This window comes from Microtus oregoni, unplaced genomic scaffold, assembly GCF_018167655.1.
Source record: "Microtus oregoni isolate MIOR12 unplaced genomic scaffold, Mior012 000021F_ref0000039, whole genome shotgun sequence".
Taxonomy (NCBI): Eukaryota; Metazoa; Chordata; class Mammalia; order Rodentia; family Cricetidae; genus Microtus; species Microtus oregoni.
Window position 1 is genome coordinate 9,958,238 of NW_024543080.1, and position 24,567 is coordinate 9,982,804.

General features: G+C 35.3%; 1 protein-coding gene across 5 annotated transcripts; it reads left to right on the forward strand.

The window, feature by feature from the left end:
• Positions 1-2,070: 2,070 nt before the first annotated feature.
• On the forward strand, positions 2,071-23,492 carry LOC121460803 (UDP-glucuronosyltransferase 2A1). 5 transcript variants are annotated; one of them, XM_041671430.1, is made up of 7 exons: positions 2,071-2,785; positions 9,280-9,909; positions 18,148-18,296; positions 19,941-20,072; positions 21,365-21,452; positions 21,993-22,212; positions 23,213-23,492. In XM_041671430.1, exons 1-7 carry the CDS (start codon positions 2,071-2,073, stop codon positions 23,490-23,492), a joined length of 2,214 nt encoding a protein of 737 aa, XP_041527364.1. The 5 variants fall into 5 exon arrangements, with proteins under 5 accessions (XP_041527364.1, XP_041527365.1, XP_041527366.1 ...); XM_041671431.1 differs by lacking the exon at positions 19,941-20,072; XM_041671432.1 differs by lacking the exon at positions 9,280-9,909.
• The last annotated feature ends 1,075 nt before the right edge of the window (positions 23,493-24,567 follow it).

Genomic DNA, 24,567 nt, shown 5'->3' on the forward strand with positions numbered 1-24,567 from the left:
ACAGAGTCAGCTACTCCAGTAAATACTATGCTTAATCCTTTTGTGAACAAATCAGAAAATACTTTATTTACATTCATTGCCTAGAATAAAAATTTGGATATTGCAGTTTCTTTCCAATTATGCCAATTTCCATGTTGCAGCGGAGAGATGACATAAACACAGCAATCATTCTTTGAGGTTTTCTTGTAGTTTTATTAATTTATCTTTATTTTAGACAGTGTCAAGACTGATCTTGATCTAGGATCCTCCCACCACACTCTCCTCAATGCCAGGGTTGTAGGTATTCACTACAATGCCCAATCATTCATTTGGTTGCATCCTGTTTCAGAATTTTCTGTGAAAGAGAAATTTAGGTTTACAATGAACTTTAGGTAACAGTAAATAAAATAAAAACGTATCTCCTTGTTTGTGAAAATATTTACTTTTAATCTCTTTATATATTTATCTCTACAATTTCTGGTATAGTCACCAGTTTAATTTTGGGCCAAAAGTTAATCTAAAATTTAACCTCCCTATTTTGAAATAATTCTTAATATTGCCATTTTTTCTGAGATATGTATATGAAGATTAGGTTTATGTTATGGCATGATACTGGTCTCATTTGTACACCCTGCTGATTTCACACATCCAAGTATTCCAGACCACAAAATAAAGTCTGAAAATCAGATCCCTCCTGAATTCATCCCTATTCTTTAATCCACTGACAATTCTTGCTAGAAAACAATATCCTGGGAGCAATTTCTATCCTGAATGAGTACAACAGATTACCTGTCATTCTATCTCAGAACGCTTTTCACTTGCTCTCTGTAAGACGAGGAGGGCTTATAGGAGGAACATATTACATTCTGAATCTATGGTTTATTCTGACACTGCATTTGTTGATTAATAAATATGATTTCATTTTATATGCATTCATTCATGCTCTACAGATGATTGCATAAGTATTAATGCTCTATTATATAATTATACTTGTTATGTAATGTCACATTCTGTACTTTATTTTTAAATTTTATTTACTAAATAATAGATATGTAAAACCTAATTTACATTAATTTTTCCACTATTAAAGGATTTTTCCCCATAAAAAAGTTACAGTAAGATACCATATAGAACTGGAACTGACTTCTTGCTAAAGAAACTAACACGAATAAAGCAACTCATGAACAATTGTTCCAACCAGTGAACTATTTATTATAGCTATTTTAAAGATTATATTTCTGGAACTGTGGGTGAGGCTGGCATCAGCAAGCAAAAATAAGTGCAATAAGATCAAATCTTTTAAAAATGTGAAAAGAAAGAGATTAACACATGTGACCTATCTCCAATGTCTTCATATTAGCAAGTGTGAAAGGCTGTGTGTGGTGTATGATAGCTATCACTGCCCTGTGTTAACTTGTTTTTCAACGTAACTTTGTGACATTGTTTTTGAATAAGCAAACCTCTCAACTAGAAACTGTTTCCCAGAGGATTGTTCATTACGTATCTTTAGTGCATATTTTGTTCACCTACTTATAAAATGTTTTTCAGAAGTTAACAAATAGTCTCTCAAATGTGTGAGAAAAGTATTTATAGATGTAGCACGTGTGTTTGATTTTCATATTATTATGCTTCTGTCATAAACACGTAATTATACAATTAAAGCAAAAGTTTAAGCATCGATAATATAATGATATGAATTACTACAGTATAATAAATAAACAAATAAAACTCACTGTTAGTGTTCTTACACTGGCCCTTTCAACTGACATTATCTAGACTTGAATGTAGAGTTAAAGAGTACACGGAATTGATTTGTTTAGGAGAAAATTATCAACAAGTAAGGTATATAAATAAGAGCCAAGAGATCAAATTTGGAAGGGTCAAAAGGTAGGAATCACATTGAAAGGTAGAACACATTGCTTTAAGTCTGAGTCCATAAAATATGTATCCATTTAATAACACTTGAGAGAGAATTATTAAAAAATATCATTTATTTTAAAAATATGGAGTCACATTTATTTATTTATTTATTTTGCTAGAAAAGTGAAGAAATTTGTTCAGCATCTTCAGAAGTCTACAACAAATGACATCATGCTGAGCAACGTTTTGCTGTGGTCTCTTCAGATAAGTTTCCTAGGGGTCAGTCTTGGTGGGAATGTTCTCATCTGGCCAATGGAAGGCAGTCACTGGCTAAATATTAAGATAATAATAGATGAACTCATAAGAAAAGAGCACAATGTGACTGTCCTTGTTGCCTCTGGAGCACTTTTCATCACACCGTCAACTAGTCCATCTCTGACATTTGAAATATATCCAGTATCCTTTCGCAAGGAAAAAATAGAAAGTGTGATCAAGGATTTTGTTTTGACATGGCTGGAAAACAGGCCCTCTCCTTCAACTATCTGGACATTCTATAAGAAGATGGCCAGAGTCATTGAGGACTTCCACATGGTATCCAGAGGGATCTGTGATGGTGTTCTTAAAAATGAAAAGCTGATGGCAAAGCTGGCGAAAGGGAAGTTTGAAGTTCTGTTATCAGATCCAGTATTTCCTTGTGGTGATATCGTAGCTTTAAAACTGGGAATTCCATTTATCTATTCCTTACGCTTCTCTCCCGCCTCTACAGTGGAAAAGCACTGTGGAAAGGTCCCTTTCCCTTCTTCCTATGTTCCTGCAATTTTGTCAGAGCTCACAGACCAGATGTCTTTCACTGACCGAGTAAGAAACTTCATCTCCTACCGAATGCAGGACTACATGTTCGAAACTCTGTGGAAGCCATGGGATTCCTATTATAGTAAAGCTTTAGGTACGTAGCCATTCTAGCTCTATTATTGAAATATAAACATGGCTTCAGTAAGTTCTTCATTGTACACAAATCTATAGTTTCAAGTTTGCATAGCAGTGCACTCGTATACCCACATGTAAGAAGGAAAGAATGTTTTTAAACAAGCATGGGCTGTAAAATTATGGGACCAATTTACTAATTTTATGGACTTAATGTTTCAACCACTATATGAACAAAGTTTTTGAGAAATAATTTGGTTGCTAAATAAGACTAAATCTTATTTAGAATTTGTATGGGATTCAAATTTGCCTAGAAAGTTTAGTCTAGTGTAAAATACATCTAGAAGAAGTTATATATTTTATAAGCCTTTTGTTGTATAGATTGACATCTACAAAAATTTTCTTATTATACATAGAGTCTCCAACTAGTGCTTAATAAAGACTAAGATAAAGGTCAAAGACATTTGAAAGCTTTATTTGTTGTGTTTGTACACAGCTAACTTAAGTAAAAACATAAAATGAAATATCTAATTATTTTATTTAATTATTTAAATGTGATATAGTTTTTATTTGGTGAGTAATTGCAAATCTAATGTTATAAAACATGTATATTGATTACATAAAGTGTCTATAGTTAGTCTAAAAATCAAATTGTCTTTGCCCTTCTCTCACTTTTTTTCTGAGGTTTGTTATTTATTCTTCACTAACCATGGATTTTTTAATATTCACCAGGCACTGGCTTAGATTAGAGATTGCCATTGGAATGATGTAAAGCCAGAGGCATTATGTTTATGAAGGGAATAATCTATTAATTATGCAGGAAGATACAGAAATAGGGTAGAGGAGATAGGCTTTTCTTGAATAATCAAAAGTGAGTGGCATTCTGAAAAATTTTTTGATTTCACCAGGAAACAGTTAAATAGCAAATATTAGTCTCCCTGAAAAGCAATCATTGGACTGGAAGTTGTGCCTAAATTGGGAACCAAAATTAGCATACTATATTCTGGCTATTACGTGTGATTTGCTATTAGTGTAGATCAATATGAGAAAGGGGGGATACGAGAAAAATGGTAGAGATGACATGATTGTTAATTCAGTGTGTGTGTGTCTGTGTGTGCATATGTGTGTTTGTGTGTGCATGTGTGTGTGCACGGATGTGTGTTTGTGTGTGTGTATGTGTGAGTGGTGGCTTATGTACACATGTGTGCCAGTGGGTGCCTGTTCATGCCAGATGTAAGAGGAAGATGTGGGGTTTTCTGTTCTGTCATTCTCTGCCGTATTCCTTTCAAAATTTATCACTGAACTGAACACTTCTCTAAACAGCAAATTTTCCACAGTTCTAGGGTTACAGACATATGTGGCGATACTCATGATTGCTTTCAAAGTGGTGCTGGATTCTGAACTCAGGTCTTCACTCTTCTGCACCAAGTGCTCTTTCCTACTGAACCATCTTTAGATCTTCAATATATGTTTTAGTAGTCTCTTGTAAGTTATACTAAGTGTTTCAGCGTGCAATTGTTTAGAGGGATTTGTTTTGACAAAAAAAATATGTTTTATTAAAATGATTGGACGCAGAGGTTGCGTGGAGAGCCTTGGGTCTTTGCTACTTCCTCACTGCAGGAGCATTAGCAAGCCATTCTCAACTTTACAATCATAGTTCTCATGATTACTACCTATTATACCTGTTATTTGTTACTTAGCCTTCCTCAAGATGAAGTTTCAAAATCACAAAGCCCATTGTTCTTTGTTATTAAGTTAGTGCTGATTATAGAATAACACTATTCTAGACTTGCTGCAGGAGAGACTAATCTTTCTTAACAGTTTGTTCATGAGAAAACAATGAGGATTTAAGCAGATGTTCTTGATATACAGCATCATGTTGCTAATTGAATTACCCTCTTCTGACTCAAAATGCCTATATAAGTTTGTTTCTTACCAAGATATAGTAATCTGGTGATCTGAGCGACATGAACACTCATTTTTAAAAGATCAGGTAAGAATAAAAAATACTGACATGCTAGAGTAAGTACCTCATTTTAGTGCAATATATCATTGATGTAGAATAGTAATAAGGATGATGCCGGCAATGGGTTTGGATCTCCTTCCAAAGGGATATTGAATTTATCATCTGCTTTCCCCCCTGTTCTAATGCAAGTTTTGTAATGGCCCCAAAGACATTCAGGTCTCAAACTGTCACAACAGAAAACAAATAAGCCAAATTTCCCAGAGCTTACTTCTCTGTGAAAGAATGTAATGAGAACCACCGAGTGGGTTCTTAATCTCTGGTAATTACTAGGAATTGGATCTTACAATGTCAAAATTATACGCTTTTCCAAATTTTGACTATTCCATTAAAAACTCATGAATCTGTATTGATAGTAGCTAGCAATAGTTAACTTATACTGTTCCAGGATGTGTTTGTGTATGTATGTATGTATACATATAATCACATAACTTTGTTATTTCACTTCCGAGAAAGAAAAAAATTATTACATATGAAAGTATTGAGATTTCAAAATGTCAGGTATGTTAAATTAAAATCATATACTAATAACTTAAATAATGTACAAATAAGTCTCCTGTGCCTTCTTATTTTAGGATTTTGTTCTAATTTGTTTTTGATAACTTAATACACTATTACTGCATCTCCTCTCCCTACCTTTCAACTCCTCCCGCCTTCTCCCTTTCCTTCCCAGTCATGATTTCTTTGTCAATTATTATTGTTACATGCATATGCAATATATGTATTTATATATGTATAAAGTTCCCTGAGTCCATTTAGCATTGCTTATATGTGCAAGTGTCCAGAGCTCAGTACTCAGGGTTTACAAACCAAGGTAGGAGCCTTTTACTAAAAGAGACTGGTTCTCCCTCTTTTGGGAGCTGTTAACAACCTGTAGCTATTTATCTAGGAGGGGATCATATTGAATTCTCCCCATCTATACTGTCATGTCAACTGATGCCATTATTCTGTTCTTGTTTAGGTAACCATATTGGGGAGATTTCACAGACACATTTTCCCTGTTGTGTCTATGGACAATGTCTAGCAGCAGGGGTCCTGAATCCCTTGCTCTTACAACTTTCCCACCTCCTCTTCTCTGAGTTTCACTGAGGCTTCGTTGCAGAGTGTATTGCAGTTGTATCAGTTGAGGTTGGACTATCTCAACATAATAAACTCATGGACAACATCATCCTAAATGCCAAAACCACAAAACAAAGCCTACTAAAATCTCTGTTTCTTTTCAATATTGTGCTTGAAGCTCTAGCTAGAACAATAAGACACAGGCAGGAAATTAAAAGACCACAAATAGGAACAAAATCAAGTTTTCCCTATTTGCAGATTATATTGTAAGAGATCTCCAAAATTCCATCAGAAAACATAAAATGCTCAATAGGTTTAGCATAAAAATATAAGTAGACTTACAAATATAAGTAGCCATATATAGTGTGTAGTACCCACCAATAACAAGGATGCTGAAAAAGAAATCATGTAAGACTATCATCCATAGTAGCGTCAAAAATATATCAAAGAAACTTGACCTAGGAGCTGAAAGAATTTTGCAATGAAAGATGTGAATATCTGAAAGAAGAGATCGAAGAAAACACTAGAAGATGAAAGATTCCCCATGTTCATGATTCAGTAGAATTAATATTGTAAAAAAGGTCATGCTACCAAGAGCAACTTGCAGATTCAATACAATCCTAGTCAAAATGCCCTTGACACTCTTTTCAGAAATAGGAAAAACAAAACAAAACTAAATTAAAACTCATATGAAATCCCAAAAGACCCTAAATAGCAAAAATAATATTAAGCAAAATGGAATATGCTGAGGGATTACCATACCAGACTTCAGAACTTTTTCATCCAATTTAAATTTAAGACAAAAATTTATCAGTATTTAACATAGTTTTATTTGAACATTCCTGGATATTTTCTTTTAGTCTTTTGAAAACTTTGTGATTTTGTCTTTTAGCTATTCTTACTTTGCTGCATGAAGATTAATTACCCGTGTTGTTGCTATGTCATTCACTATTCCTTAAGGAATATAGCTCTCTGGGGCTCTCTGATCTCTGAGATCTGTTGTCTGGGATATCTTTTCTAGCTCTAAGAGATTGCTGTAAACAGTCTCTTGCTGAAAATAAGAAAAAGGGTCTGCATATTTCAAATATGATTGTTTAAACTTAAAACAGGTAAATTTTGTTTTTTATGGTATTTTCAAAAACGCCACCAAAATTTTGCAATATTTTAAAGAGAAAATAATACAGATACTGCATAACAGTGGAATATATAAAATCCATTATGCATTAATATAAGTTTTATGCTCTGACCACTACAAAACAAGCAGGAATTTGAACGAGCATCTTTTGTATATTTGTATATTATATAATATATTATATATAATTATATAGTATAGTATTATGTATGAAAATTAACTGAGAAATTGAAAATATCAACAAAACTATTTTAACTAAATGCTGTATTCAGATGTTTATTTGAACCAGGTACTCATGGAGACTAATTGATCAATGTAAAAGGAAGATTTGGAAATCAATAAGTAATTTTATCTATCCAAGTACCACTTTCATTATTAAATCAGACAGATTTGATACAAATTCTTCTCTTTCCATTTATGGAAATTTAACTCCATCAGATAATACCTACAAACATCCATAAATAAAATGTACTTGCATTATTTTAATTTGTAATGCGAAATATTTCAGTAGTATATGAAACTAGGGATCAAAATACATCAGAAGCCTAAGGCAATTCTCATGAAGATAAACTCTGTACCATCCAGGTATAATTTCTAAACAAAGAAATGCATGCTTCTGTTGTTAACTAAATGCAGTATTTCTTTATCACAGCATAATGAAATTGTCTTATTGCCCAGCAAGGATCATTTAAAACTCAAAAACTGACACCGAAAATTTCCTGTTTTACACTCTCAAGTAATTTAGTGGTGCTGTTAATAACATTCTCTACGGACACTCACATAAGATATTTCACACTCTCATCTGGCTTCTGTGATTCAAAACGGAATTGGCGGCACAGTACTACAGCAGTCTCCAAACTGAAGCTGTCTCCTCAGAAATTATAAAAATCACAGTTCTAACAGTGCATCATTCCCAGGTTTTCTTTCTCCCTCTTTGTGGTCCTTCAGTTACTGAAGAACCTGGAATTTCAAGAATCAAAAGCAACTGATTGTGAAGTAACGTTGCGTGCTAAATGTTCATATTTCAGCTTTGGTTTTTATTCATCTTGATTATATTGTTTGTTGTCATGGCTCTGTTTAATAGCATCGTGATGAGTTTGACATTCCAAACTTATGTAACTGCCTTTGCTGGGTTCAGATTGGTTCAGAATTTCAAGTGGTGCCTCTAAACCCATCTCAAAAGCTAGATCACTGATTTAATCAATGGACTCTTTAATCTGCTAACATGGGAACTTTTAGAGACTGTTAAAATCTTATAGTGTCATTCCTCTGTGGGAAGCAGCCTTCATGGTAGCTCTACAGAGACTGCTAACTTACAAAGCAATCTAACAAATTAGTTCTGTTGTCATTCACTTACACCAAGAAAAGTGAGGCTGAGAGGTCCAGATCATTCTCCAGCATCTTCAAACCTTCAAAGGATATAATGCTTTTGGTTGGGGCTTACTGTACTTTTGGCTTCCTTTTGTGTAGTCTCCTACACAGGTAAAATAGACCCTATTTCAACAGCCTTTAAGGAGCTGTGTTTTGAATCGTTTCAAATGTTGCCTTATGGAGAAAAAAAAAGCCTGTAACAAGGAGGTGAGAAGGAACTATAAGCAACTCAGATAAAAGGGGCATCCTCTACACAGTGTTTACTAGTGTACCCCACTACCCAATCAATCTAAAATTTCTAAAAGTAGTTGTTGGAGGAAATAGCAAATAAGTAGACATTTTTTCAGCTTTCTTTCTAAATGTGAATGATAATGTAGGTTTGGCAGTGAGTCAAATAAAGTTATGAGTATACTCCAAGGTGTATGACTTCATCATATTACTTTCAGGACTCAATTAGAGTACTCAGTGAAGTAAAGGAGATAATGTTTGACATCCAATGTTGGAGAATCTAAGAAGATAATGTATACAGATAGCTTATAATGAGAACACATGATTTTATGAAGTGGATCTGGCATCACAGAACACACAAACACACATTTCATAATTTCTTTGCATTACACTTGGACTAGATTTCTTTTCTACCTACACTATAATCATGTTGAGACATATTAAGTTCAGTTATGTAAGTTCCTTCTTAACTTATATAACAGTTGATCTATAGGTGGGTGTAACTAGACTATCATATTCGATATTATTTTACCTGAAATATACCTAAATACATTGAACTTTTCTTTTTAATCTTAAAAGACCCGCAGTAGCCAGTTTCCCACAGTGGATGCCATCATGATTAAGAAGTTTTCCCAGCTCTATGTTTTTCATTTGGCTCTGACTGAAGTTGTCCTCAGCGGGAATGTGCTAATTTGGCCTACAGATGGCAGCCATTGGTTAAATATTAAAATCCTCCTTGAAGAATTGATTCAACGAAATCACAGTGTGACTGTATTGGCTACATCAGAAACTTTATTCATCAACTCCAGTCCTGATGACTTTATGCACTTTGAAGAGATTCCGGTTTCCTACAAGAAAAGCAATATAGATGAAATAATTGAACACATGATAGCCCTGTGGCTAGACCACAGACCAACACCTCTCACCATGTGGACATTCTACAAAGAACTAGGAAAGCTCCTTGAGACTTTCTACCAAGTAAACATTCAGATCTGTGAGGGTGTACTAAACAATCCCACACTAATGTCAAGACTTCAGAACCGTGGCTTTGATGTGTTAATAGCTGACCCAGTAACAATTTGTGGAGACCTGGTTGCTCTGAAATTGGGAATTCCGTTTGTGTATACATTGCGCTTCTCTCCAGCCTTCACAGTGGAGAGGCACTGTGGGAAAATCCCAGCACCTATTTCTTACGTACCTGCAGCCCTGTCAGAGCTCACTGACCAGATGTCCTTTGGTGAAAGGGTCAGGAACACCATATCTTATCCTCTGCAGGACTATATATTTCAGTCCTACTGGGGAAGATGGGATTCATACTACAGCAGAGTTCTCGGTGAGTCTCAACATCTGTGTCATGATGACCCCAGGTGCCTTCGTTCTTTCTCATTCAGCTCAAGTTATCCACCTGCTGGATGAGCCACACTTGAGTGAATGTACAAGGTATATCTCTACAAGTCTTTAAATACTTCAAAGAATTTTGTAGTGATATTGATTTGTATTCAGTTTTCATCCACTGGAAAGAAAATATTCTCATTTAGTCATTAGCTTTACAATGTTCATATAAACATTCAAATATCAATACATTTCTCTTTAGTAAGGTAAATTATGACATACGCACACAAACAAAATGGAAAATATTGTGATAACATATAATCTCTCCATTCTTCAGTCTTTCTTTATCTGCAAAAAATACATTAGAAAGCAAAAAAGTCTATCAGTGGAAAACCCACGTTTATATTCTAGCCTGCTGTTTGCTATTTGCCCTAAACATCTCAGGAGGGCTAGCCATCTCTACTCATGTGCATCTCTAACTCCCGTGTGTCTAAAGCCTTTTGGCCTTAAAGTTTCCTTATGAAAATCAATCAAATATAATGTCAACTGAGAAAGCCAGTTCTAGATGGTTGTTTATATTACTCTTTTCCTGATGTTCATGAGATTACCTTCCACATTTTCTTTCTTTCCTGATGGCTTTTCTCCAGATTTGTTAGTACTTGGGGGGATTAATTAGTTCAAAGATTAATACTGAATGCTGCCAGTGGCATTTTATTTCAGAATTTAGGTGCAAAACATTATACTCTTACATACTTTTTGCTCTTTTCTACCTCTCTCTATTCTTTTCTTTCTTTCTTACCTCTTGTTTCATTTGCATAAGGTAATATTAACTGAGCATAAAATAGGTACCTAATAATTTCCTACATATAAAAAATATAATAAGTTTACAGCTTACAGTCAAAATTACTTTATATGTAATATTATATACAAATAAATATTTAAGGCTGAACATACTTTAGACTATACTCTTCATTAACTCTTCAATGTCAGAGCCATAATTACATTTCCATGAAGATCAGTACCTTAAATTAATTAATACATATCTGCAAAAGAATGGGTAGCACCATAGCTTTGTATGTAAAGTATGTGCTTTGCAAGTATGAGGACTTGAGTTCAATACCCAGAACATATATTTAAAACAAACAACAATGATGACAAACAAACAAAACCAGCAATTCATGGTTGTGCAAACTTGCAATACCAGTTCCCGGAGTACTGCTGGTCACTCATCCTAGTTCATTTAGCAAGTTATTTGGAGACCCCATACCACCACTGACATCAAAAAGTAAATAGCTCCTAAAAAATGACATCTGAGGTTGACCTCATGTATATGTACACAGACAGACATAGACAGAGCAGTACATGACTTCACATGTACATACAGAGAGGTAAGCAGAGGCAATGGTGACCTCATATGCACACACATAGAGAGGCAAGCAGAGACAATGGGGCTTTATATGTACATACACAGAGATACATAGAGAAGTAAAGAATGACTATAAGGAAAAGCATCATTTAGACATTATAGGACACCTACACTTATGAGCTCACTATTGCAACAGGAGGGACAGAGGCTGTGCTATCCAAAGCTGTACCAAATCTGAGTTGCTGACAGGAGCTAGGCATGAAATCCCAGCCATAATCCGGAGCTATTGGCAATTGCTGGCTTATAGAAAAGGGAGTTTTCTCTGAGAGTGTAATAACCCTACAAGTTCCACTGGAAGACAATGCATTTAAACATCTTAAGTTAACACAAATTTATTTTGAAGGATTTAAAAAACAAAACAGGACAAAAAGTTGGGTGAGTGTGAAAGAGGATGGATCTGGAAAGATTTGGGTAAAGGGTAAAAATGATCAAGGTAGATTACATGAAACTCTCAAAGAACACACACATACACACACTAGGTGGGAGGTAGTTCTTTGTGGAGCCCGGAAAGATTAATGTGAATTTTTATATCTTTAGATGTAGTAAACTGATAAGTTCTAGTCTTTCTTGAATAACTTAATGTTTTAGCCACAAACCACATAGGGTTAGTTGAAAATATTTCTAAAACTACTCTTGCTCTGTGTGGGAAAAGTAATATTTAAAAAGAAGAAAATTGCAAAGCATGTGACTTCTGGTATGTCCTAAGTCTTTCCTCTTAAAGTAAGTCATAAGAGCAGTACAATGCCCTTGACAGCCTTTGTAAATAGAAATTTCCCAGCTTCTTACTTTATCTGATAACGATCTAGATTTACAAATCCGACCATTTGAGAAATTGTTTGCTAAGTACTTAAGTCCATTGTTTTCCTCATGTTACCAAACTTCTTATTCTACTTTCTTCTGTGTGTACCTGTGCCATGGTGTGCAGGTGGAGGTTGTAAATCAACAGTTTGTGCCCCTCTGCCAAGCAAGTCCTGGGGATTGAATTTTTGTCCTATTGCTTGGTGGCAAGTACCTTTGCCCACTGAGCCATATCACTAAACATCTCTGAACAGGAAATATTTCAGTAGGAGTACAATGTCCAAAACTGGTACTATGTAATGACTTACCTTAGCAATTATGTAATTTTACAGTGTTATAAATACCCAGTGTGTATAAGCTGATAGTGAAAAAAAAACTGCATTATTTTTATATTATTATTCTGAACATAAGAGATTTCATAAAGTATTCACTTCCTACAGTTTCCATTGTAATGTAATTCTTCTATTTCTTAGGGGGAAAGTGGAGTAGAAAAGTTGGACTGTGGTTAGAGACTACACAGATGTTTTCAGGAGAGTTGAGCACAAGGACATAGCCTAGTGAACTCACTCATAAGCCTATATCATGTGTCAGTGGGATTGTAGATCTTAAGGATGAAGTGATTAGTCACTTTATACACCCAACAGCCAAGGGAGCAGGAGTGTTAGGGGTATGACAAACATGATTGTGCGTTTCCAGGAGTGCGTGTAGCAATTCTTCTTCCTTATGCTGACCTTTGCTCCTTGTCTCCCAGAGTGACTGCTCTCCCCTCTGCATACATTTTAGTCATGATGATTCTGTGCTTTGACATAGCCAGGAGCCTGTCACCCCAGAAATAATGTCACTTCCTGAAATCAGAATTTATTCTCCCAAAGTTAACTAACTAAACTTACTAACTTCATATATTACTTAGCAGATAAATTTTGTCATGGCAACAGATTGTATCACAAAGCATGAGTTTAAAGAAGGGAAGGTTTTTATATCACAAGAAATCAAGTCATCTTTAAATTTTATTATCAAATTATTTATCTTGTTCTTAAATCACATCTTTAATTTCTTTGTGCATTGTTTCTTCATTTTTTAGACTGGTAATTAGTTTATTCAGATAGGTTCTGTTAATGAATCATTAGATATGTTGATTAGTTTAAAAATACTTCCACAAATGAAAATAATAACAAAGGGGCTGATGAGATTAGTCAGTGATGGGATAGCTTTACGAGTATGAGGGTTTGATACTGATCCTCCAATCCACACTCCTAATATCGTAGCACTAGAGGTAGAGACAGTTGGATCCATGGAGTTTGTTAGGACACAAAAACAATTTAAATGTCTGCTGGTAAATCATAGGCATATATTATTATGGATGATGTCTCAGGTAGTATATCAACAACACATAAAAGGGAAATTCTGCTATTGTAACTCATCGAGAGATATTGGTACATGTTGTAGTTTGTGCAATAGATTTTACACACATGGATAAAATTATATAATACCATGTATAGTTAAATATAACTTAGTCAAAATTACAGAGAAATAATGAGAAGTAATGATTTCTAGGAGCTAGAAATGCTAGGAATTAGAAGGTAACAAGTTAGGGTCCAAAGGTCCAATTACAAAATGAGTGAGTCTTTGATATATATATACCACAAAGTCAGTTGACTGTAATGCATTGTACACCGTAACATTTTGTGAAGGACACATATCTTTAAGTTTCCTTTCATACAGGCAATGAGAATATTCTTCAAATAATAGTAAAGGCATCAGGAAACTCTCTGAAGTCGTGGATATATTCTGTCTCCGATTGCTATGACGGCTGCATGGCTTCAAACCAATCAAACTGAACATGCATAGGAATCTTATTATTTATAAAATGTTTCACAAAAATAATTGTTAAAGCTTAAAGAAAGTTTTATCAAATGTGTTGTAAACAAACATTATGAGATTAAATAGTAATGTTTGATATACCTTCTTTAAGCCTAGTGACATTGGTTTATGAAGTCAAAAACAACAAGCCTCATTACTTATAACTCTTTTAGATAAAAGTATGCATGGAAGCACATTTGTGTAGTGCTGTCTTTGTGAATGATTCTGTTCACTGTTTTGATATTTGGAAATTTTATGATAAATGTACCCTAGTCAGAAAATATGGATTTTATAGCCCTATTTGTCCACAAAAATTGAAGGAGTAAATATGTATCACCTTGTGGTGATATAGGTTTCTCACTATTGAGGAAAATGTTTAGACATGAGGGGAGGATAAATATATTTACATGTGCACTCAATCCTTGCTTTGTCCTGCAAAAATGCTAAACACCATAAGAAATGAAAACGGGCAGTATGAATACCTGTCTTTTAGATTCTATCTCCCAATAAAGTGAAACCCTAGTCTATGAAGAAAATATTGATTTTAAGGTTTAAACTCTGAAAGTAAAAGGTGAGCCTGAAATATTTTCTGAAATTTAGCAATGAGGGAAACAATATCATACAAAGGAGAAACCAATGTAAAAAAAGAAAAAAAAATTCAAATATAACTTTAATAATTGTAATACTTGAAAGAAAATAAAATGAAATAAATCAATAGAAATATACACAAATTGAAGAAGCTAGCTCCCACTAAATTCCAATTCATAAATATAATAACAATAAGAAAATAAATTTATGCTTATTTATTTGGTGTGAAACTGTATTACTAGCATTTGGAGATTAGCCAACTCATACTAATATTAACCAATAGGCATATATATTTAAATGGACTAATTTCATGAGTAAAGGGTTTATAGGTGATATACATAAACAGTAACTGACAGATTTCTCTTTTTCTTTATTTATAAGTCTGGAAGTTAATGTTTGACTTGCTTCATACTTAAATTGCCACTTCAATTGAATAGACACTCACCCTCTGCAGAGCAGGGTGAGGAGACGCAGCAGTGATTTTTCAGAAATGAACCGTGACGGTTTTGTTGCTGTGGCTCAGCTAGCTGTCCCTCTGCTGTGGCTCAGCTAGCTGTCCCTCTGCTGTGGCTCAGCTAGCTGTCCCTCTGCTGTGGCTCAGCTAGCTGTCCCTCTGCTGTGGCTCAGCTAGCTGTCCCTCTGCTGTGGCTCAGCTAGCTGTCCCTCTGCTGTGGCTCAGCTAGCTGTCCCTCTGCTGTGGCTCAGCTAGCTGTCCCTCTGCTGTGGCTCAGCTAGCTGTCCCTCTGCTGTGGCTCAGCTAGATAGCTGTCCCTCTGCTGTGGCTCTGCTGTGGCTCTGCTGTGGCCTTGCTGTGGTCTCTTGTGTTTCTACAGTGGCTCTTCTGTGGCTCAGCTACACTTCTGCCCTGGCTCTGCAGATTACAGTTTCTTTGACAAGGCCATGGAGTGCATCTAGGATATGAACCATTGACACAACCTGAAGCCTCTTCTCAATGAGCTCACAGAGAAAAGACAGAGGTGACAGTTCTGACTTACCAGACTATTCTCCCAGATCTCAATACACCAAGCGTTCTGCACTGGACTTCGAAAGAATCCCTATGCCCTGTGAGAGCGAGATCACTGAACAATCACTATGTGAGCTTACAGATCTAGCTTGAATGCAATGCCAGTTTTGCCACTGTGCAAGCAGCAGGACAACTGCAACATATCTTTCTTCCAGCAACTGGGAAGTGTGAAGTTCTCACCAGACTGCTCTGTCATATAATAGATGTTATTATATAATAGATGTTATTAAAATACATAAAGCTACAAGTGAATGTCAATTTAATAGAAAATGCCTTTTATCACAATTTTTAGTTCTCTATTTTGTCAATTTTATATATTGTGATTATTGAATTTTATGTGGTAAACTTTTTTATGTATCCGGATAAATAGAACTTAGCACAGTTTATGACTATTAGAAATTTATTTCTCTTATTTTATGATTAATATATTATTATATCATTTTCACACTTCGCCTTTTCTCTTAAATCCCTTCCATATATGACCTCCTAATCTCTTTCAAAATCATCACATGTTTTTCCTTAATTATAGCATACACATGTGTATATGCTTGTGCCTGTTGTATTTCCCAATACATAAATACAGTCTGCTTGATTTGTATAATGTTACTTGAATATGTGTTCAGGCTGACAACTTGGTAAGCCAATGGAATCCTCCTGTCTGGGAAAGACTATTTCTGCTAATTTCAGCATTACTGACAGTTCTTTGTGTATGGTTGAGGCCTCCAAGTCTTTCCCCTATCCACTTAGGCATGTTTATGTTTGTTGTCCCTGTTCAGGTCCCGTGTGAGTACCTTTGTTGATCAGACTTACAGATATTACCAGACTTCTGATATTACCAGGAACTGCAGTTTCACAGCAAACTCCCTCATCCTTTGGCTCAAACAATCTTTCTACACTCTTAGTACATTAAAAGTATAATTACTAAATTATTTACTAACAAGCATAAATATTTAATCAAATTTTCTTTAATTTTTATGGGCTTCATATGTATGAATATGAGTCACTGCTTGGGTGTGTATGGGTACATGTGTGCATGCCTATGATGCTATGTGAGGATGTGTGTGAAGGATGTGTGCATGCCTGTGATGCTATGCGAGGATGTGTGTGAAGGCTGGAGGGCATTGACCATTCTCTCTTAATGCTCTCACCTTAATTATTAAGATAGATTTTCACTGGGGTTCAATTCTGATTTGGCTAGTCTAGTTATAAAATGAGTTCTAGATATTCATTTCTCTGTAAATCCACAGAACTGAGATTATGGGCATGGGCTACTGACAGATATTTATTGAACGCTAAGAATATAAGCCCAGAGAATCTTGCTGTGGGACAAATATGTTACCAACTGTGTCATCTCCAAGATCCATGTATGGCTGCTTTCACATAGATTTCAACAACTATTGTAATTGTTATATCAATCATTTAAAATTCTCCTCATGAAATTGTCTTAAAGGCTAGATGTACTCATAATGTAAAGCAAGCAAGGGATATAAACACTCCAATGGTGGAGATGTGAGATGGTTTTAATGCCCTGCCTGGAAACTCAAAGCTCAGTATCCTTGAGCAATGATTATTTGCTACATAACTATATGATTAGGCTGTGTGAGTCCATGTGTGTTTCAAACCATTGCTAAATCCTGACCATTGAAAGTAATATCTACCCTGTTTATGTAAAAAGATTTTCATCTTGTATTTCTTTTCTCACTTGCGGCACATGTTTTCTTTTTAGGTAATATTAGTATTTTTAATATATATTTATTCTCTAAACAGCTTTTGAAAGTAGTATGTAATATTATTCTAGTTGCTTTATTTATTTATTTATTTATTCATTTATTCATTTTTCAAGACAGAGTTTCTCTGTAGCTTTGGAACCTGACCTGGAACTTGCTCTTGTAGACAAGGCTATCCTCTAACTCACAGAGATCCACCTGCCTCTGCCTCCTGAGTGCTGGGATTAAAGGCATGCACCACCACTTCCTGGCCCATTATTTTTTTCTTAATGGTAAGTGTTAAGAGAGATATTGGGAATCCTTATATTTCTATCTCATATCTCCAAGTTTATTGTATTGAAAGAATTAATCCAAATTTCCTGATTAAGAGAATGGTGATAAATCATTTGCAGAATGGTACTCACCTAACATAATGCTGAAAGCGAGACTATGACCCTGTGCATAATAGAAATTTTTTCCTAGCTAGAGACTGGAGAATAACTGAAAAATGGCAAATAGTTCTGAGGATGAAAATAATCTCTCTCCTGCTGCTTCCTGGAGAAAATGGATCTTTGTGGAATTCATTTGTAGTTGTGACGAAACTTACATTCTTATTGCCTTATCGTCTGGAGATGGTATTTGCATGTTGCCTTTCTTTCCCTATCCCTTGTTTGGCTCTTTTTCATACTCTCCTTCTCTTTTAAAATATTGCCATGATAAGCATCCCAGAAGACCCAAGTTTTCTTCCCAATAGCTGGTAAGAAAATGTAGGATACATTTTTACTTGGTAAACTTGAGTGCAAATTTCCTCCGTGCAATATTATGTATACTCTCCAGGAAGACCCACCACATTATGTGAGACTATGGGGAAAGCTGAGATTTGGCTGATGCGAACATATTGGGACTTTGAATTTCCTCGTCCATATTTACCTAATTTTGAGTTTGTGGGAGGACTGCACTGCAAACCTGCCAAGCCATTACCTAAGGTAGGTCTATGAAGGGTAAGACCTTAGGAGCTGCATGACGTGATAGTTGATTTTCCCTCTTAAGTTAACAGCTTTAATAGCAGAGATGCATTTCTGAGTATCTCTATTCTGTTAGGAGAACTTATTGCTCTCATCACAGTTACTCCGTTTGAACTATATTGGGTCACATGGACTTGAGAATTGAAGCTTAGATTTGATCTGGAGGAGAAGTGGTGGGGAGCTGGGAGGAGTGAAGGGAAGAGAAACTGTGATAGGGATGCATTGTATGAGAGAAGAATAGATTTTCAACAAAAATTTAAAAAGAAACTTTTAGGGAGCAGGGGCCCTTGCTGTCCCAGCCACCCAGCTACCTTAACCCCTGAAATAATCACAGAAACTCTATTAATTTAAACACTGCCTGACCCATTATCTCTATCCAGTTATTAGCTAACTCTCATATCTTGATTTAACCCATTTCTATTAAATTTGTGTTCACCACAAGGTTGTGGCTTACTGGGACAGATTCGGCATGTCTGATTCTGGCAGCTCCATGGCGGTTCTCCCTCTCTGGTTTCTTCCTCCCAGAATTCAGTTCTGTCTTCCCCGTCTACCTAAGCTCTGCCCTATCAAAAGGCCAAGGCGGTTTCTTTATTCAACCAATGAAAGAAACACATAAACAGAATGACCTCCTACACCAAGAAACAAACCAAAAAAAAAAAAAAAAGGAAAAGAAAAGATGCATTAAGATGTCTGTATTTCTATAGTGTGGATACTGCAGTGGGGAATGGAAGAGTCTAACTATGGGTGGATGGCCGTGTGACTGCCAAAGTCTTCCTCATGTGCCAGACAGAGCTGTAAACAGGGAAACCGTCCCCAACAGTTTGTTAGAGAAACAGTTCATAGAAAGTCCTGATGAATTGTTTAGGACTTGATGCGTAAGATAAGGCACGTGTGAAGAGTCTTCATAATCAAGCAGGGCCTCATACCTTAGTCCTGTGGCTTTAATGGAAAATGTGGTGACCTGTAGTGCCATTGCTTCTGACATGTGTAGTAACGACAGGTATGGAATGTCCAGGAACTCATGATGATGATGATGAAATGGTTTAGGTTTTAGCATAATCTCCTTAAGAAGAGCAAGGGATATTTTAGGTGATTGTTAGAGAACATTTGGTTTGATCAACCAATAACATTTGATGCATATTGAGAATCATTTACATGAAGTAAAAATAAGAAAATGGATAGACAGATTCAAATATTATAGCAGTTATATAATCATTGCATTAGGATTATTTGGGTTTATCAGGTATGATAATAATTCTAAAGCCTGGCTTTCTGGACTTAATTATGTCCATTAAAGTAAACAAACCTTGTATTTTCTTTCAGTTAAACTTTGTGAATTACATGTCAACTTAAAAAGAGAGTAGCTGCCCCCATTTTCTGGTCCCTTCTAGGGTGATTTGGAATCCCATTGGTCCTTGTGTATACTTTATGAATTTTTTTCAGAAACATTTTCTGATACAGTTACTATTGATTTTACATGATATGGGAAAGACAAACCTAAAAATTTCTTTGACCTTGAGTTCCATGTTTTGTACATAGAACTGTAAATGAACAAAATCTCACCTAATGAATCTACACAATTTCAATATGATACTATGTTTGCAGGAAATGGAAGAATTTGTTCAGAGCTCAGGTGAACATGGTATTGTTGTGTTTTCCCTGGGGTCGATGGTGAAAAACCTGACAGAAGAAAAGGCCAGTCTCATTGCTTCAGCCCTGGCCCAGATTCCTCAGAAGGTCAGTACAACCCCAGATCCTGGAGACCAGAACTTCTTTGGACTGATGGGAAAGTGCAACGGGAAGTGGTGTTTTCTGGAAATCTGAAGCTGAAATCTGTAAGCCACTAAACACAGCTAGTGCCGGCTTTCAATATTACGGATAGAACATATAAATGATGTTGTATGTGTTCATTTGCCTTATTATATAGTTATTGCGAAAATATAGACTTCTATGGTCATTTTCTATATATAGGATAGAGAAGAAAACATTAGGCCACTTCTAAAATTATTTGGGCTGGACTGATTGCTACTGGATATTTGAAATTTGGTTTACCAGCATGCTTTTGAAAAGAAAGAGAGCGTACATCCTTCAGAAACAATTCATGCTAAAGACTATACTCCAACTTTTTGAATCCTGTTAAGACAATATGAAAATTTTGGCATTTTGCAAGTAAGAGCATCAAGTCTATTACTCTTTCTAAATCAAATAGTCTGCAATCCAAATCCAAATATTATTTTAAAATATAATTATTTTAATAATTAATGGCAATCAGTTAACCTTAGTATTTATCATTTTCATTCTTCAACTCAAGTCTCTACTCAGTCATATTCATGTAAGAATCTATAATCAGTCATGTACTGATTAGTGTTCATATGATTGTATAAAGGTAATATGCTGATAAGAATCTTAAAATTCTATCTTTTATGCCTACACTTGTTTCTTTCTCTTTCTTGTTTAGAAATTAAAAACCTACCTCATTATTTCAAAAATAAGTTTTTAAAAAGTGACATGTTGACATGCCATCTCTCTCAAAAAAAAAAAGAAACAAAAAAATGGAAGAATGGTATAAGCATTGAGATAGACATAAAACAGTAATAGACTAAGATAGGGAAAAGGGAAGAAGAAAAAAGAAAGGAAAATAAGAAAAGGAGGAGGAATAAACATGAAGGAAACAGGAAAAAAAGCTGACAGTAAACAAACACTGGCCTCCAAACGAGAAGCATTTGTTTTAATAATTTGCACTCCATATTCTGATTTGCTAAAATATATCTATTTGTGTACTCATTTATTTCTAATGATATTTAATTAATAAATTTCAAAATACTAATCTATGCTTAATAGACCAGGAGTAGAAGCCATTAGTTGTTCATTGTCCTACTCTATCTCAGTATTTGCAAATGCCCACATCAGTAACCCCCTTCTCAAACACCACCTAAAGTATGTACACTACTTGTTCCCAATAACTCACTGCCTTAGCATACCTTCAACGTGTGTCTTTAACTATATCATCACAGCATTGTCTTCCACAGGTTTTGTGGCGATACAAAGGAAAGATACCAGCAACTTTAGGATCCAATACGAGGCTGTTTGATTGGATTCCCCAAAATGACCTTCTTGGTGAGACTCTGGGGCCAGAAAAATCTCTATAGTTAAAAAAAAAAAAAAAAAAAAAAAACATTAAGCAATTGCTTAGCTTTGAGTAAGTTGACAACATCCAATAATTTTAAATTTTTACATATTACTTCAAGTTTTCCTTTTGTGGTAGTACTGGGTATTGAGCCTAGGGTAGCATCGTACAAATCAAACACTCCACTGTGGAGCACAATACACTTCACATCCAGATTTACGGTGGATGTAAATTGTACAGGTCCACAGAGTACCCATGCCCTAAAGGATATCTTAAAAATCTCATTGGTTTTCAAGTTTCCATCAGATGTGAGACGTTACCACTTCATTAATAACTTCCCAGACAATGAAGAAGAGTTAATTTCCCCTTTCTCTGGGAGTATAATTTCCTGATGTAGCAATGTCTCCTATGCTCAACATTTATAGAAAATGCTGCCTTATAGTGTAATTCTTCATCCCTTCTACTTCTGAACTTTTGCTAACTAATTAGCCTGAAACCTAAACTCACTCCTTCCATTGTCCTCAAAACAGGACATCCCAAAACCAGAGCTTTTATCACTCATGGTGGAACAAATGGGATCTATGAGGCCATTTACCACGGGATCCCTATGGTGGGAGTTCCCATGTTCGCTGATCAGCCCGACAACATTGCTCACATGAAGGCCAAAGGATCAGCTGTGGAGGTGAACATGAACACAATGTCAAGTGCGGATTTTCTCAACGCTGTGAGGACCGTCATTAATGACCCATCGTAAGTGTTGAACCGCGTAAAGCCCTGTCTGTAATGTCTGATGGATGGACTTTCCATCATTTTGGAATGTATCTACAAATTACACATTTTGAATTTAGTGTAGTGTAAAGTAACCAGGGACAATGTAAACACTGCTTGTTTCATTTTCAACTACTGAGATTATACCATAAAATTTGAAAATTAATCTACTTTAAAAATTCAGTCAATATACCTTCCAAATATAATAATACTAGCATGTATTCTCAGGTAGTTTTTATTTTATAGAATTATAAATAAGAAGTTAAGCATTATAAACCATTCAGTGTCTACAAAATGGAAAAGGTAATGTGTTCAACATTAGCCATGCATACATAGCTATTAACATGGTGTTATCTAACATTAATGCCAACATTTAATTCTGAGTATTCTATATTTGCATAAACAGTATTAAGACTCTTAATTCAGGAACGGAACAGCAGTTTAGAAATATCAGTAATTCTTGGAATGAGCTATTGTGTTTCATAAATGTTGACCTTTCACTCTATTCAACCTCACTATTACAAATATTTTAATTGCTGATAACTTGGTTCATTTTATTAAAAATTACAGTAGAAAAGTTTATGATTCATTTCAGCTCAACTCCACAGAATGTTCACTAGATTTTTTGACAACCACATTATTCTCCTCATTTCCATGAACGGACTCTGGAGCTTTACCCTATGATCAAACCTAAGTGAAATTTATTAATTCTCCACTAATTATTGAGAAACTTCAAGGGAAAACATAGGTTACGTTACAGATACTAAGTTCTGTACTTGATATGGTTTGGTTTTGGTTTTGTTTGTTGTTTTGAGATAGTGTCCCTAACTGACCTGCCTGACTCAGGATCCTGTTTGAGAAAAGGTCAAACTGTTAGGTACTGTGTGTAAAAAATGAAATCTATTAGCTAAGCACATGTCACATAATCACTTCTAAAAAATTTAAACACAAAACAAATGTCTGTTTGTGTATTTTTTTCAAGTTATAAAGAAAATGCCATGCGGCTATCAAGAATCCACCACGACCAGCCAGTGAAGCCCCTGGACAGAGCCGTCTTCTGGATTGAGTTTGTCATGCGCCACAAGGGAGCCAAGCACCTTCGTGTGGCAGCGCATGACCTCAGTTGGTTTCAGTACCACTCGCTGGATGTGATTGCTTTCCTGCTGGCTTGTGTGGCATCGGCTATATTCTTGGTTGCAAAATGTTGTTTGTTTGTATTTCAAAAGTTTGCTAAGACAAGAAAGAAGACAAAAAGAGACTAGATCAAGGAAAAGACAATGAAGGTCTCTGGGTTTGGTAAAAAAAAAAAAAAGTGGAGTAGTACTAGTACTTAGAGACACAGGGAGCTGTCAGTCACCTATCTTCATCTCATTGCCAAACATCACATTGCTAAGCTAGCCAGCAGATAAATTAATTCTAGGGTGCCACATAATCACATTTCCCTGAAACGGCTTCATCTTTCCTTTGTTATTTTAGTGACAGTCCTAGCATTTTCTTATCTTCCTGGCACAGGGGCACTATTGATTTAAATAAGTTCTTTTCAGTTTGTCATTTAAAATATAAAGCAGATTATAACTAATAGCATTCTGAAATCATAGAAAGGCACATAGAGCATTTTGAATTTTATTTAATTATCACACAAGGATCACAAACACAGGTCCTCATGGACCACACCAATGGCACACTGACCACAGGGATTAGTGTATCCTGAGAAGACTCATCATTTTATTTAGAAATAAAAGCCAACTCTTGTGATTCCCGGATGTCACTAGTATCAGAGGATGAAGTCAGAACTGTGACAACGTATTACCATAGGAAAACTATATATAAAAATTGTTAGTACCTTTAAATCATGGTGTTCATATTGTTCACAATCTATAATCACTACTTACAATGAGATATTTCATTTTCTGAAAAAAGTAAATACTTATATTGAGATCACTGTGTTATTCTTACTCTCCATTTTCTGTAAACTTATATTCATAATTTTTGGCTGTAATAATAAAATTTGTTAGTTTGCCACATTTACTGAGAATATGATAAATGTCTAAATTAAGAAACGTATATTGGTGTAGAAGAGACCTGACGTAGTAGAATTGATGCTCAAATAGATTTACTAATAGATTTGCTTAGATAACGTACTAAATAACACATAATTCAATTTAACTAAAGGAGCACTGTCTCTAAAATACTCCCAAAGATAAGTAGTATGCTAGCCAGGCACCTTAGAGACCAGCAGTATTTAGGATGCTAGGAGGCTAATACTTGTTCATCATGACTGACCTCTAATTAAGCTCCTCTCCCACTACAATGGAGACAACCCCAATTTACAACCAG

Coding starts and splice junctions, on each gene's coding strand:
- LOC121460803 (XM_041671430.1), top strand. CDS start 2,071: ATGCTGAGCAACGTTTTGCTGTGGTCTCTTCAGATAAGTTTCCTAGGG. Junction 18,297..19,940: donor CTGCCAAGCCATTACCTAAG/GTAGGTCTATGA, acceptor CTATGTTTGCAG/GAAATGGAAGAATTTGTTCA. Junction 21,453..21,992: donor TCCCCAAAATGACCTTCTTG/GTGAGACTCTGG, acceptor TCCTCAAAACAG/GACATCCCAAAACCAGAGCT.